At 48.1% G+C, this 15,663-nt stretch overlaps 1 protein-coding gene across 2 annotated transcripts in view; it reads left to right on the top strand.

Annotated features, from left to right (window-relative positions):
* The first annotated feature begins 3,758 nt into the window (after positions 1-3,758).
* The window catches only part of Syce2 (synaptonemal complex central element protein 2), a 15,072-nt gene continuing 3,167 nt past the window's right edge, over positions 3,759-15,663 (top strand). The window contains exons 1-2 of one of the 2 annotated variants that reach the window (XM_008855467.3): positions 3,759-3,964; positions 4,551-4,666. In XM_008855467.3, coding sequence (XP_008853689.1) covers positions 3,941-3,964; positions 4,551-4,666 — 140 coding nt within the window. In that variant the 5' untranslated portion in view covers positions 3,759-3,940. The remainder of the gene's footprint in view (positions 3,965-4,550; positions 4,667-15,663) is intronic. The other variant, XM_008855468.3, reaches the window with a different exon arrangement.

Below are 15,663 nucleotides of genomic sequence, written 5' to 3' on the forward strand. Positions count from 1 at the left end.
TTGAGACAAACTTTCCCTGCAGCCACAGCTGGCCTGGATTTGCCAGGCTGGCCTCAAACTCACAGAGATCCACCTGCCTCTGCCTCCCAAATGCTGGAATTAAAGGCGTGCATCACCATGCCCGGCGATTTTAGTATATTTTTAAGACTTATTTTTATTTATATGTGTGTGACTGTGTGGATATGTGTATATGAGTGCAGGTGGCTGAGGAGTCCAGAAGGTGCTGGATTCCTTGGAGCTGGAGTCACAGGCAGTTGTGAGCAGCCTGATATGGGTGCTGGGAACTGCACTGTAGACCTCTCTAAGAGCAGTGCATGCTTTTACCCACCAAGCCATCTCTCTAGCCCCTTTTTATAAAAAAAAATTTATGTATGAGTGTTTTGGCTGCATGTATGTAAGTGCACCCATGTCATGCAGTGCCAGCAGAGATCAGAAGAAGGCATTGGATTCCCCTGGAACTGGAGTTGTGGACAGTTGTTAGCTACATGTGGGTGCTGGGACTCAAACACTGGTCCTCTCCAAGAGCAGCCAGTGCTCTTAACTGCTATGTCTAGCCCTGTTGGAACCCCAGTTTGGGGTACCCAACGTCCATAGGAGGCCGCTCCCCAATAACTCAGTCCTCAGACCAGAAGATGCAACAAGCATGAGGATTTATTACGTTTTGCAAAACGGACCCCTGCCTCACTCGGAGGGCAGAAGCCCAGAGGCCAGTTCACAGGCTTCTTTTAAAGACAAAGACCACAAACTAGAGAGAAAGCGGAGGTTTCTTTTAAAGGCAAAAACTACAAGCGGCGGCTATGTGCCAAGCAGAGGTGGGGGGGATTTCTGGGATGATTTCCAGCTTTGGGCAAAGAGCATGAAAAAGGTCAGCTCAGTTTGTTCTTAGCATTCAGAATTGTTTTTTATTTTTACTTCCTTGCACAGTTCTTTGGCCTGAAGGACTTATTTCCTTGTCTTTAGCCTAGGGGGACTGAATTAGGGTCCTTCAGCCCCTCTCCAGTCCCCTTTTAAGAGTGCTGGGGATCAAACCCAGGGGCTCAAAAGTAAGTATTTGAGATTATTCTTATTCTCTAACAAAAACAAAAAAAAATTTTTTTAGACAATGTCTCCCCATGCAGCACAGGCTGGCCCAGAAATCTATGTTGGCCAGCCTAGCCCTCAAGAGATCTGCCTCCTCAGTGCTGGGATTAGAAGCTTGCACCACCTCATCCAGTGATAATCCTCAAATTTGAAAAAAATTGTTCTGTGTGGAGATCAGAGTACAACATTCAGGAGTTGGTTGGTAAGTTTTCTCCTTCCGCTGTGGATTCCAAGGATTGAACTCAGGTTTGTGCTGCAAGCTCTGTTACCTGCTTAGCCATCTTGCCTGCCTAGTTTGCACATGTTTTAGCCCCGTGCTTAAGGAGGATGCATTTTGCTTGACTTTAGGCTTTGCTACAAAATACACCACCCCGGGAAACAGGGTCTCACTGTATAGCCCAGGCTGGCCTCAAATTTGATCCTTCTGTTTCATCCTCCCAAGTATTGAGATCAGAGCTGTGTCCCACCACACCTGGTTTGTTGCCTCCTATTAATGCAGTTTAGGATCTGCCAGATGTTTATCTCTGCAACTTTTACAACAGCCTCAAGTTTTAGATTTTATCACTGCAGTAATTGATGGGAATGTTTTGAGAGTAAACTTTTTGATCATCCAACTGGTAAAAATCCAGATTCAAACTTTCTGCATAAGTGTCATGTGATGTGTCCCCCTAGGTCAGTGTGTAGTTGAGGACAGAGCTTGGCTCATAAGGGTTGAGCAATGTGATTGGGATCTTCCTGAATCCCTCCCACAATGTGAGAGGTATGCCCAGGGACATCTGGGTCTAAGAGCTGGCCTTTGATTCTGCTGAGCTGCTCAACCTTATTCAGCCTCCTATGCTTATCCATGGCTCCCCAGGTCCCTCCCTGATGTCCTGCCAGAGCCCTAGTGCTACTCACCTGAGCTGGTCTCAAGGCCTTTGCACATACCTATCAAATAGTTTACCCAATTCTATATTATGCTGGTGATCGAACCCATGGTGTGCTCTTAAGCTGAAGTACATGCTCAGGTGTAAACCCCTCTTTTTTTAATTGTTTATTATTTTTATTTTATGTGTACCAGTGTATTGCCTGCATGTATGTGAGTGTACCCGTGTCATGCGATGCCTCAGAGGTCAGAAGCGGGCTTCGGATTCCCCTGGAACTGGTGTTAAGGACAGTTCATAGCTGCCATGTGGGTGCTGGGACTCAAACCCAGGTCCTCTGCAAGAGCAGGCAGTGCTCTTAACGGCTGAGCCATCTCTCCAGTCCCAGTAACCCTTTTTTTGAGAGGGGTTTTCTGTATTTCCCAGGCTGGGCCCAATTCCTGGGTTTAAGAAATCCTACTTTGCTGGGCATGGTGGCGCACGCCTTTAATTCCAGCACTTAGGAGGCAGAGGCAGGCGGATCTTTGTGAGCTCAAGGCCAGCCTGGTCTACATAGTGAGTTCCAGGACAGCTGGGGCTACAAGGAGATCCTGTCTTAAAAAGACCAAAAAAAAGAAGAAATCCTACTTCAGCGCCAGGCATGGTAGCCTATGCCTTGAATCCCAACACTTGGGAGGCTGAGGCAGTGGGATCTCTGTGAGATTCAGGCCAGCCTGGTCTACATAGCCAGTTCCAAGCCAGCTGTGGCTACAGGGAAACCCTGCTTCAAAAGACAAAAAACAGGGCTGGGTGTGGTAGTACACACCTTTAATCCCAGCACTTGGGAGGCAGAGGCAGGCAGATCTCTGTGAGTTCAAGGCCAGCCTAGTCTACATAGTGAGTTCCAGGACAGCTGGGGCTACAGGGAGACCCTGTCTCCAAAAGACCAAAAAAAAAAAAAAAAAAAAAAAAAAAAAAAAAAACAACAAAAACAGAAATCAATCCTGCTTAAATTTTCCAAATAGTTGGAACCACAAGCATGATACTGTTCCCAGCCTAATGTTTCAGATTGGATTATTTGATTTTTTTTTTTTTTTTGTGGGTACATATCATGTAGCCTGGGCTACATAAAACCCTGTCAGAAAAAAATCCAAAAACAAACCAAAAAAAAAGCAAGGGCCTGTGGATGGCTCAGCAGTTAAGGGGTCTTGCTGCCAACCTTGGAAAAACGAGCTCAGTTCCCGGAACTGACACGGTGGAAGGAGAGAACAAACTCCCCAAGTTGTCCTGTGACCTCCACATGTGTAGTACACGAAAATGCACACATACAAAATAAGTTTTTAGGTTTTTTTTAAAGGCCGGTCAAGTGAAGCAGTGGGGGTGGAGAAGGAACAAAGAAATCTGTAACTAGTTGTGATCAATTAGTTGTAAGCGCCACTGTACTTGGACCAACCACAAAATAAAAGATTTTTAAAACTTGCAAAGGAGCTGCTGGAGAGACATCTCGGTGGTTAGGAGCACTGGCTGCCCTTGCAGAGGACCCGGGTTCAGTTCCCTACACTCAACACGGTGCTAACGACTAACTCCAGCTCAGGGGGATCTGATGCCCTCCTCTGGCCTTAGAGGGCATCCGCGCAAGTGGCTTACACTCACACTCAAGCGAAAATAGAAATCAATCCTTTGGGAGGCCGGCCGTGGTCCAGGGCTACACGGTGAGACTGTCTCAAAACAACAGCAAAAAAATTGGAGGGCAGAACGGATGAACCATTACGTAGCTGTAACTCATCAACCGCCTCGCCAACAGCGCCACGCTGGGCCCTGCGACCCGCACATGCGCAGCTCAGCGCTCGGTGCCCACTCTTCGTCAAACCCCGTGGAGCCCTCAACGGCTGCCAACGGCTGCCCCAACCCCTGAGCGAGCCGGTGGCCGACGGGGGCGGGGCCAGCGTGCTCTGCACGTGCGTAGGGCGGGGCCGAGGCACGCGCTCAGGGAGCAAAGCTAGGCGGGAAAGGACGGAATGGAGCGCCACGGAGGACATGAGGTGCGTGCGGGCGGTGGGCGGTGCGCGGAGAGCGGGGACGCCGGGCTTCCTCCACACACGAGCCTGTGGCTCTCTCAGGCACCTCGGGCCGCCGGGGCTCTATTCCCTGACCAGCCTGCCCCCAAGGCCTCAGCTCGCCTGAGCGGGCCGAGAGCACGGGCAAGCCCCAGGCTGCTGTTTTATTTATTTTGACACCGTCTCCCAATAGCCCCAGCTGACCCCGAATTCGCTGTGGCGACCAGGCAGGCCTCGATCACCTAGAGATCTGTCTGCCTCTGCCTCCGAGTGCTGGGGCCCGGCCCATTATAGGGACAGATTGCCACTGTGTAGACTAGGCTGGCCTTGAGCTTACACAGATCTCCCTACCTCGGCCTCTTGAGTGCTGGGATGGAAGCGACTGCCTTTTTTAACTTTGGTACCCATCTATCTGCTCGAAGGTGCTTCAGGAGCCCCTTTCAGAGGCTGTGCTCTGACCCCAGGCCCTTAGTCCTACTCACCCCAGCTCTCGGGTCTTCTGAGGGCTCCTAACATGCACACATAGAGGTGCCTTACCGCGACAGCCTGTCAAGCAACTGTATGCTCGCAGGTGGGCATGCCCCCCAACGAGTTGAAGGAGCAGGAGCCCCAAGCGATGGTGGAGAGCAGAGAGTATCAACAAGATGAGGACAACTACGATGAGGAGGTTGGTGCAGTGGCCGCCAGGTGAGGACTGATGACCCAAAGGGGCTGCACAGACTCCTCGGGTACACGTGGTTCATTTCAGGAGAGTCTACCAGGATCTGCTCCCGATGGTGGTCGAGCATCTTCCATGTACCCAGAATGGTTCTAAGTGCTGGGGACATCCTCTTGGAAGATTGGAATCCTCCATGGAGGATTGGTTTCAGAACCCTGCTTACACCGCAGCCAGATCTGCAGAAGCTCAAGTCCAGTCTATAAAACACCTTAGTAGGCTGGCATGATGCATACGGCTTTAATCCCAGCCTTGAGAGGCAGAGGCAGATGGATCTTCCTGAGGAGGACAGCCTGATCTAAATAGCCAGTTCCAGGTCACCTGGGGCCACAGGAAGATCCTGTCTCAAAAAATCCAATGAGTAGCTGGGTGTTGTGGCACAGCCTTTAATCCCAGCACCCGGAAGGCCTAGGCAGGCAGGTCTCTGAGTTTGAGGCCACCCTGGGCTGCATAGCGAGTTTCAGGCCAACTGGGGCAACAGGGAGACCCTGTCTCAAAAAAGACAAAAACTTAAAAAAACAAAAAAACAACAACAATGAAACAAAACAGCACAGTATTGACATAGAACACACTCATGTCCTCATTAAATGTTTTTTTCTTTTTGAGACGGGGGTCTCCCTGTAGCCCCAGCTGGCCTGGATTTCCTATGGACACCAGGCTGGCCTCGAACTCAAAAAGATCCACCCTCCTCTGCCTCCCAAGTGCTGGGATTAAAGGCCTGTACCACCACACCTGGCTTTTTTTTTCTTTTTTAAAAGACAAGGTCTCACTATGTAGCCCTGACTGGCCTGAACCTTGCTATGTACACCAAGGCTGACCTTGAATTCACAGATCTCCGCCTGCCTCTGCTTCCCCAGTGCTCGTATTATAGCACATCATCCTGGGCTAGAATTTGCACTGCATTTCTACCTTAGCAATACTTGAGGTTTGGTTCCAACCACTGTAGTAAAGCACACATTATGATAGAGTCACTAATTTTTTGATTTCTCAATATATGTAAAAGTTAAATTCAAGACAAAAAAGGGGAGTGTGGAGCCGGGCGTGGTGGCGCATGCCTGTAGTCCCAGCACTTGGGAGGCAGAGGCCAGCGGATCTCTGTGACTTCAAGACCAGCCTGGTCTACATAGTGAGTTCCATGATAGCTGGGGCTACAGGGAGACCCTGTCTCAAAAAAGACAAAAAAAAAAGGGGGGGGTTGGCTTGTGAGCTGGGTCAACAGATTAAAAGGTGCTTGCCACCAAGCCTGGTGATATGAGTTTCATCCTTGGGAACCACATGGTAGAAGGAGAGAACCCCTTCCCTAAAGTTGTCTTGTTGACCCACACTTCACACACACAGAGACACAAAATAAATACATATTTTTAAACATTTTATTTTTTTATGTGTATGCCTGTATTGCCTGCATGTAGGTAAGTGCACCTGTGTTGTGCAATGCCTGAGGAGGACAGACGAGGCTGTTGGATCCCCTGGAACTGGCGTTATGGACAGTTGTTAGCTGTATGGGTGCTGGGATTCGAACCCGGGTCTTCTGTAAGAACATTCAGTGTTCTTTTTTTTTTTTGGTCTTTTTGAAACAGGATCTCCCTGTAGCCCAGTTGGCCTGGAACTCACTATGTAGACCAGGCTGGCCTTGAACTCACAGAGATCTGCCTGCCTCTGCCTCCCAAGTGGTGGGACTACAGGCGTGTGCCACCATGCCCAGTTAAAATAAATATTTTAAGAAATGATTTTTGCAGCCAGGCATGGTGGCTGGGGTTGGAACCTAGGGCTTCACAAAGGCTAAACAAGTGCTCTAGCTGGGTGTGGTATCTGTACACCCATTATCCTAGCACTTGGGAGGCTGAGGAAGGATATCTGTAAGTTCAAGGCCATCCAGGGCTAGAGGGAAAAAAAAAAAAAACAGGCTAGAGAGATGGCTCAGCAATTAAGAGTACTTCCTGTTCTTACAGAGCATTTGGGTTTGGATTCCAGCACCTACATAGTGGCTAACAACCAACTGTAACTCCAGTTCAAGGAATCTAATGCTGTCTTCTGGCCTCCAGGGGCACCAGGCATGCATGTACATACTTGCAGGCAAAGCATATACTGGGTTGGATAGATGGGCTGGTGATTAAGAGTGCTTCTTGTTCTTCCAGAGGACCCGAGTTCAGTTCTCAGAACCCACATGAGATGTCTCACAATTGTCTGTAACTCCAGCTCCAGGGGATCCAGCCCCCTGTTCTGGCCTCCACAGGCACCCACATTCATGTGGCATACACTCATATATATAAACGATAGAAAAAAATTTTTTTAATTTATTTTTATTTTATGTGTATGCATGTATTGCCTGCATATAGGTAAGTGCACCTGTGTTGTGCAGTGCCCACAGAGGTCAGAAGAGGCTGTCAGATCCCCTAAGACTGGAGTTGGACAGTTGTTAGCTGCCATGTGGGTGCTGGGATTTGAACCTGGGTCTTTTGCAAGAACAACCAGTGTTCTTAACTGCTGAGCCATCTCTCCAGCCCCACAAAATAAAAATATTTTTTAATTGAAAAAGGGGGCTGGCCGGGTGTGGTGGCACACGCCTTTAGTCCCAGCACTTGGGAGGCAGAGGCAGGTGGATCTTTGTGAGTTTGAGGTGAGTCTGGTCTACATAGTGAGTGATAGGTCAAGTAGGCAATGGATGAATCCAGTTGATTGGGAGAAAGCACCAGGACACAGATAAAACTGCAGCGGAATAGAGTTTATTAGCAAAAGAACACATGGGACAGATGCCCTTCTGGGCAGGGAAAATGTCTGCCCCCGGGTCATGAGCTGGGGGTCTTTTATAGGGGGAGGTTTCTGGGAGGATGCAGAAGGCGGGAAGATATATATTTTTTTAAAGTTGGTGGGGTGGGGGGGAGCGGGAGAGCGGGACTGTTAAAACCTGCTCCCAGCCAGGTTCCGGGTAAGGAAGGGTTTGTTTTCGTCCTCTTAAGATAAGGGAAAAACTGCTGTGCTGAAGTGGCTCCTGAGTCTCTGGTTAGAAGGTGGAATCTGTTTATCTTGTCTTCGGAGATCAAAGGAAAAGCAAGCTGCCTTTTAGAAGAGTCTGCTTCTCTTGACTTCGAAGACCAGGGTGCTTATCAACTCTGTTCCCTTTTCTCAGGGGGCTATCTGAACCTTAACAGTGAGTTCCAGGAGAGTTGGGGCTACAAGGAGAAAAAGACAAAAAAAAAAAAGAGAGAAAAAAAGAAGAGGGGGCTGGAGAGATGGCTCAGTGGTTAAAAGCACTGGCTGCTCTTGCAGAGGACTTGTATTTGGTTCCTAGCACCCACATGGTGGCTAACAACCATCCAAAACTGGCTCCAGGGGATCTGATGTCCTCTTTTGGCATCTGCAGGCAGTGCATGAACTTACATACAGGTAGGCAAAACACTCAGACACGTAAAATAAAAATTTTTTAAATTAAAAAAAAATGCATATACACCAGACACTAGAGCCAGGCATGGTGGTACATATGAGTGTCCAAGATTTAGGTATCTAAACGGGTCCTGAAAGGAGGGTGATTCTCCCTACTGGGAACTACTGGACCAGAGAAGTAGCATACTGAGGTTCCTGTTACATAAGGACACTGGATGCTTGTGGAGAATGGTTTGAAGGGAGTGTGAGTAGACATAGAGGGGTCAGGTTGGAGACTCTAATTGGGGTACTATGTAGCATAACAGATGAGGAAAGGCCCTCAAGGGCAGGAGGAAGGAGATTATTCCTGGACCTGGCTCCTACTGGCTTACAAGAGCTGATTTTACACATCCCTTTCCAACCTGGCCAACTTTATGTTGGAAGCTTGAAATCAGCTGTGATGGGCATTTGCACAGTGGTGCTGGCGAACTACAAATCAGGGCTTTTTCCTACCCTCCAGAGAGCCAGGAGCTCAATACTTACTATCATACCCCTAACCCTACCCCCTTTCTGCTTGGTTTGATTCCCCATGGGTGCTTTCTTCTTGGACAGAGGCAACAGCTTAAGTTCCATTTTACCTCTTTCATTGTTTGCTTTTGAGGAGTATCAGGTGACCAGGGACACTTGTGTGAACATGTGCAGCTAGAACTCAGGGTGGCACAAGCGGCTGCCGGCACGCTGTTGTGATGGCAGCTGTGGACTGAATGCACTCACTTGAGGGAAGAGAGAGAAGAGGCTTTAGACAGCCGGCCCCCTGTCCTTCCCCATTTCTCAATTGGAAAGCAGGCTGTAGGGTGCTTTGTAGCCGCATGCAGAGGGGAAAGGGAGGGAGTGGCTGAAGTCATTTGATAAGCTTACTGCAAATAGCATGAAATACCAGAATCTCTGTGGTGAAGAGACACAAGCAATTACAAAGCATTTAGAGACATGAAGGGGTTTTCCGTAGGTGCATAAAACCAGATGGATGAAAAATCAGTGCAGGAGCCAGTTAATAGATCCGGCAGCAGACACTGGCAACATGATTAAAATGTTAACACGTTTCTGGAGGGGGAAGTAGGTGAGGAACCAGCTCATCAGCTTCCATTCAAACCTTCCCTCTTCCTGGCAGAACCTCAGCAAAATGTAACTTTTCCTGGAGTGCCAGATTCTGTGGTTTTTGTTCCTCCTTGAATCTTTGATTAGCTAGCATCTCCTCCTGGGACTGCTGCCTGTGGTGGTCATAAGTGGCTGACAGCTTATTTGTTTGTATATTTGTGAGAGGCCACAGAAGGAGGGCCCTACCAGCAGGCAGCTCTGGCTCACACTCCTGCCAGTCACAGCTTTACCTGGAGCTAACAGATGGTCTCTCTTCACTCTGATCCATTTCCTGGGCCCCTTGCCAGCCTGGGCCTGCTTGGGAACTCTTTTCTAATCCTCCAAGCTGAATTAGGGACGCCTTAGTTGGATAGACATAATAGATAGGTGCAGCAATGTGCTCACAGCCCCCTCCATCCTGATCCCTCCATACACAGGCCATGCACACCAGGCAAACTGTATTCGGCCCGCTTTCATTCCCTGGCCTCAGTCCAGGGTTCGGCAACAGAAGCTGGCCCAGGAATTGGGAAGCCAACAGAGAGGACACCATACATTTTGTTTATTAAAGCTAATTGGTGAATGCAGTCCCTCGGAAGCCTATGATTCATTAGCATCTTGATTAATATGCAGCTGCTGAGTATTAAAAATGAAGTGGAAAGGCTGAAATCCCCAAAAGACAGATTGGAAAAATAAAGAAGCTCTCAGCAGACATCTGATGCAGGCCTTTGTCCCACTGCAAAATGTGAATTAGTTGAATTCAAGTGATTTTTCACCATTTGTGCAGCTGCCATGGAAGCCCATCCCAGCTTCATCCCTTGAGCCTTGGAGGGGAGCATCTTGGAACCATTAGCAGCTCCAGCAGGTTCAGTTATACAGAAAGAAACACCTGGCAATAGCATTGATTTTTAATTTCAGAGTCCTTAAACTTCAGAGTCCAGGAGAGGTGGAGACAAGGCAATCTAGGGGCAAGGAGGCTTGAGAGCAGGAACAGTAGAATGATCAGTGGATCACTCTAGGAATTTAGCGCACATTAGTGAAACCTTTTGAGTGCTGCTGAGCACATGTGCACCAAAGTAGACCCGTGAGCATAAACTATAATAGTCATACCCCAGAACAGGAAGGGAAGCTTGGGTGTTGCTTTGAAGGAGGCAGAAAGGGAAAGCAGTTCCAGGTGATGACTGATGACTTTGGGGAAATTATTTGTTGGTGGTCCCAGACTGCAGGATCTAGAGGGGAGCATGGAACTGTGGGACTGGAGTCTGGCTCAGTGGTAGAGTACATGCCTAGCATGTGCAGAGCCTGGGTTCCACTCCAGCACGAAAACCAGTCAAAACAGTGAAGCTGGAAAGAAGGTGCTGGCCCAAGCCCTACAAGGCCTTGTCTACTGTATAGTGAATTTAGACCTAACCCTGTGGCTGCTGGGGTCTGTCATAGGCTATCACACAGGGTTAAGAGGTCTGATTTTGGTTTTGAAGATTACAAGGGCCCAGATGAGAAATGGCAGGCATACAGCTGCAAAGGATAATAGATTGGCAAAAGATTAAGGAGGTAGATTGGAGATTTTTTTTCAGACACGTGGAAAAAATGTGGACCAGAGAAGCAGCCTGGCTGACTGCTAAGTTTTAAGTGTGAGGTCCAGGTGGCTTTATGCATTATTTGCTAAGAGGAGGGAGGATAATATTATTGATGTGCAAAGGTGGAGTTGAATGCCTTTGGGACAACCATGTGGAAAGGTCAGGAGGGAGACACCTTGCTGGGAGACTGGAAAAGGAGCATGGGCTGTGTTTGACAAATTTTGGGGTCACCAAAAGTATGGGTAATGAAAGGCCCCGAGAGTCATTAATTTATTGGATGCATGCTTATTGTTCTTTCCATGTGGGACAGATAGGTCCTAGAGATGGGTGAAGATGACTTCCACATAGTCCCAGCCCTCCTGGAGTCTAAAGGGGGAGGCTGGTACATAGACAAGTGACACTGTAGGTCAGGAGCCAGAGATTAGGTAGGAAAGGCACTGCCCAGGCACCCAGCATTACAAGGATGCCCTTAGAGAAAGTGACTAAACGGTGGGAGATAACTGGAGGAGCCTACAGAAGATCAACAAGGCCTTGCTGGGAAGCATGGGTGGAAACAGGAAAGGAAAGAAAGAAAACAGGGGTTCAAGCTGAGAGCCCCAGGGCAAGCAAGAATGTGGCCAACAGCAACAGCAAGGCCAATGAGATGGCTCGGGGTAAAAGTGCTTGCTGTCTGGCAACCTGAGCTTCAGCCAAGGGACCCCCATGGGGGAAGGAGAGAACTAACTCCTGCAAATTGTCCTCTGACCTCCACATGTGTGTGTTGCACATATACACCAGTGGCAGCAGCTGCCAAGGGAATAACTGTGGGGTATGCTTGGTCTAATCACAGGATCACTAGAGACCTGGCCAGGAGCTGTTTGATTTGAGAACTGGGACATCACTGTGATATGTTTTTGAAAAGCAAATAGGAAGTGGGAAAATACAAGACAGCAGTGTAGGTAGCACTTTCTACAACCTTGGGGCTTTGATGAGGAAAGGAGCTGGCTGAGGGTGGCCTAGGGTAAAGTCGGAAACAGGGAGAGATAGAAAGAGAAAAGGTGCTTGAAGTAGCATATGCCAAGGAAAAAGAGGAAGGAGCTAGAGCCTGGAAGCATAGGCCTTAATTCCCATTTACTCAGGAGGCTGAGGCAGGAAGATCAAAAGTTCAAAGTCAGCCTGGGCTTCATAGTTCAAGGCCTGCCTGCCTGGGCAACTTAATGAGACCCTGTCTCAAAATAAACATTTGCCTAGTGTATGTGAGTCCCTAGGTTCAATACTGGGGTTCGGGATACAAGACTGAAAGCCTGACAGAGGCAGGACTATCTCACCAGCTGGTAGATACATGTGTGGAGAGAATTCTGAACCTCTGGAATGGCTGATGAAAAGAGTAAGAGGGAGGTGAACCAAGCATAAGCTTGACAGATCAGAGCACTGCCTAGTAGGACAAGGGACCAAGGATCTGTACTGTTGCCAGGGCCATTCTTGCCTTCCAGATACAGTCCAATTCCTGAGTGTGGGAAAAAGCATTTGATTGTGAAGAAGCAGGTGTAACGGGGGAAGAGGGACTGTGACCACCATCAAGCTATGGGGCAGTCTCAGGTTGAGGCTACACAGGAGGGTAACAGTACTTGGAAGCCCAAGACCAGGCATCCTTGAGCTCCTCCCAGCTCCAGTCTCTGTGCAAGGAGAGTGTGGCCATCCTCTTAATTGGATCCAGACCACACAAGCAGTGCATACTGAAAATGCAGTGTTTTCCAGCTCTAAAAGAATCTCTTCCAGCTGGGCATGGTGGCACTCGGGAGGCAGAGGCAGGTGGATCTCTGTGAGTTCCAGGCCAGCCTGGTCTACATAGTGAGTTCCAGGCCAGCAGGGGCTACAGGGAGACCCTGTCTCAAAATGAAAAAAAAAAAAAAAAAAAATCTCTTCCACCTCATTTCAGCCCTGGAAAGAAGACTTAGAAACTCCTGTAAATCTGTCATTTATAGAAATGCTTATGAATTGGTGCTCTGGTTTCCCTGCTTCCTTACCTGGCTTCATCATGATATTTGTGCCTTTCTGGAGTCTCCTGTGTAGTAAATGGGCACACTTTCTTTTCTTGGAGTATGATCAACTTGATTCTTCCTGTGAAGCTAGGGGAAGGAAAACTAACCAACAATGGGACTGGGTGGACATGGTGCTTGTGCTTGTAACCCTAGCACTTGGGAGGCTGAGGCAGGAGGACTGCCTTGAATTTGAGAGCAGCCTGAGCTACATAGTTCAGGCCAGCCTGAGCTGAAAATGAGGCACCGTCTCAAACACCACTAATAGCAAAATGTATAATGGAGAACTGCATGCTGGAGTATGGAAGGAACATAACGAGATATAGTCCTCTGGGGCTTGGATCACACATGATTACAAGCATACAACAGTGTAGATTTACAGGGTCATGGGTAACTTTTGTCGGGGGGGGCTGCTTTTTGAGACAAGGTCTCCCTGTAGCCCCAGCTGTCTTGGAACTCACTACATCAGGCTGGCCTTGAACTCACAGATCCACCTGCCTCTGCCTCCAGAGTGCTGGGACCAAAGGCATGTGCCACCACACCGGGCTCATTAGTAACTTTTTTTATTTTGTGTGTATGTGTGTATTACCTGCATGTAGGTAAGTACACCCATGTCGTGCAATGCCCGCGGAGGACAGAAGAGTCTGTCAGATCCCCTGGAACTGAAGTTACGGACAGTTGTTAGCTGCCATGTGGGTGCTGGGATTCAAACCAGGGTCTTCTGCAAGAACAACCAGTGTTCTTAACCGCTGAGCCATCTCTCCAGCCCCCTCATTAGTAACTAACTTTTAGGCAAGCCAAACACCAGATCTTGCAGAGGTCTGAGCAGGTCTGAAAGGTATAGTCAAAGCCAGGTGTGTTGGCCCTTGCCTGTGACCTAGCACTTGGGAGGCTGAGCAAATTTTGAGACAGGGTCTCTGTGTAGCCCCAGCTGTCCTGGAAACCACTATGTAGACCAGGCTGGTCTCGAACTCTCAGAGATCCGCTTGTGTCTGCCTCTCGAGTGCTGAGGCTAAAGGCATGCGCTACCATGCCCAGCAGATTCAAAGGTTTGAAGCCAGCCTGGGCTACACTGCAAAACCCTGTCTCCAAACAAAACAAAACAGGCAATAAAAAGGTTGAATTGGGGAGCAGGTACAAAAGGCCTGAAATAATCTGACAAGGGACACACGAGGACAATGACATGTTTAGAACTTGCATGCAGATGAAGGCTCTGACTTCCAAACTCTCCATCATTGAACTGTTACCTGCTTGCATTCTGAGCCAAAATGCAGGCCTAAGGCAGTCAGGAGACTGAAATTTAAGAAAACGTTTGATGGAGAAAATGTTCAAAAATGGTGGTATACTTTTTTAAAAATTATTTTTATGAGGGAACTAATGGCACATACCTTTAGTCCCAGCACTTGGGAGGCAGAGGCAGGCGGATCTCTGTGAGTTCAAGGCCAGCCTGGTCTACGTAGTGAGTTCCAGGACAGCTGGGGCTACAGGGAGACCCTGTCTCAAAAAGACCAAAAAAAAAAAAAGTCATTTTTTGTGTGTATGAGTGTTTTGCCTACATGTACGTATGTTAAGTATACTACATGCATGCAGTGCCCTGCAGAGGCCAGAAAAGGGTGTTTGATCCCCTTAGAACTGGAGCTATGGATAGTTGTTAGCTGTCATGTGGGTGCTGGGAATTGAATCCAGGTCCCCCGGAAGAACAGCAAGTGTTCTTAACTGCTGAGCCATCTCTCCAACCCCATGACAGTGTACTTTTTTAAGTATAGATGCACTTCCACTTTTTTGTTTATATGTATGAGTGTTTTTCCTGCATGTCATATATGTAAGTTCACCCCTGTAATACAATGTCCATGGAGGTCAGAAGGATGTTGGATCCCCTGGAACTGGAGTTACAGATGGTTGTTAACTGCCATGTGGGTGCTAGGAACCAAACCAGGGTCCTCTGCAAGAGCAGCTAGTGCTCTTAACCACTGAGCTTTCTCTCTAGCCCAGTTCTTTCACTTTTTTTTTTTTTTTGTCTTTTTGAGACAGGGTCTCCTCTCTATGTAGACCAGGCTGGCCTTGAACTCACAGAGATCTGCCTGTCTCTGCCTCCCAAGTGCTAGGACTACAGGCATGTGCCATCACGCCTGGCTGCTCTTTTACTTTTGATAAGGTCATGTCAAGATAAACCTTGTGGGGCTAGAAAGGGTATCTCAGTAGTTAAGAGCACTAGGTTCAATTCCCAGCATGCACATAGTAGCTAACACTGTCCATAACCCTAGTTTCAAGGGATCTGACACCCTCTTCTGACCTCCTCAGGCATTTATATGTATGTGACGCACTTACATATATGCAGGCAAAACACTCATATACATGAAAAATAAATTTTAAAAAGATAGAACTCGCCAGGCATGGTGGTGCACGCCTTTAATCCCAGCAGAGGCAGGCAGATAGATCTCTGTGAGTTCAAGGCCAGCCTGGTCTACATAGTGAATTCCAGGACAGCTGGGGCTACAGGGAGACACTGCCTCAAAAAGACAGAAAAAAAGAAAAAACAAAAAACCTTGAAATACTGAAAAATTCACTGGGCTAGGGGGTGTAACTCAATGGTGGAGTGCTCACCTAGCATTCACAGGCCTGGTTTCAATCCCTGGCACCACGAACCAAAAAAATCGAAAGCTTTTTAGTGATGATAGAGCCAGGTGTGGTGGTGCATGCCGGTTTCTCCAACACTTGAAGAAGCTGAACAGCATTGAAAGTTTGAAGCTAGTCTTGGTATCATAGAGACCCTGTCCCAAGCCAAAAAATAAAATGAAAAACAGCATCTGTACTATTTGTACTTCAGGTTGAGACCAAAATGATCAGGAACAGGAGCACTTCAGATTTCAAGATTTTTTTTTT

Source organism: Nannospalax galili, unplaced genomic scaffold (genome assembly GCF_000622305.1).
Source record: "Nannospalax galili isolate Female #2095 unplaced genomic scaffold, S.galili_v1.0 scaffold47, whole genome shotgun sequence".
In the NCBI taxonomy this organism is placed as follows: Eukaryota; Metazoa; Chordata; class Mammalia; order Rodentia; family Spalacidae; genus Nannospalax; species Nannospalax galili.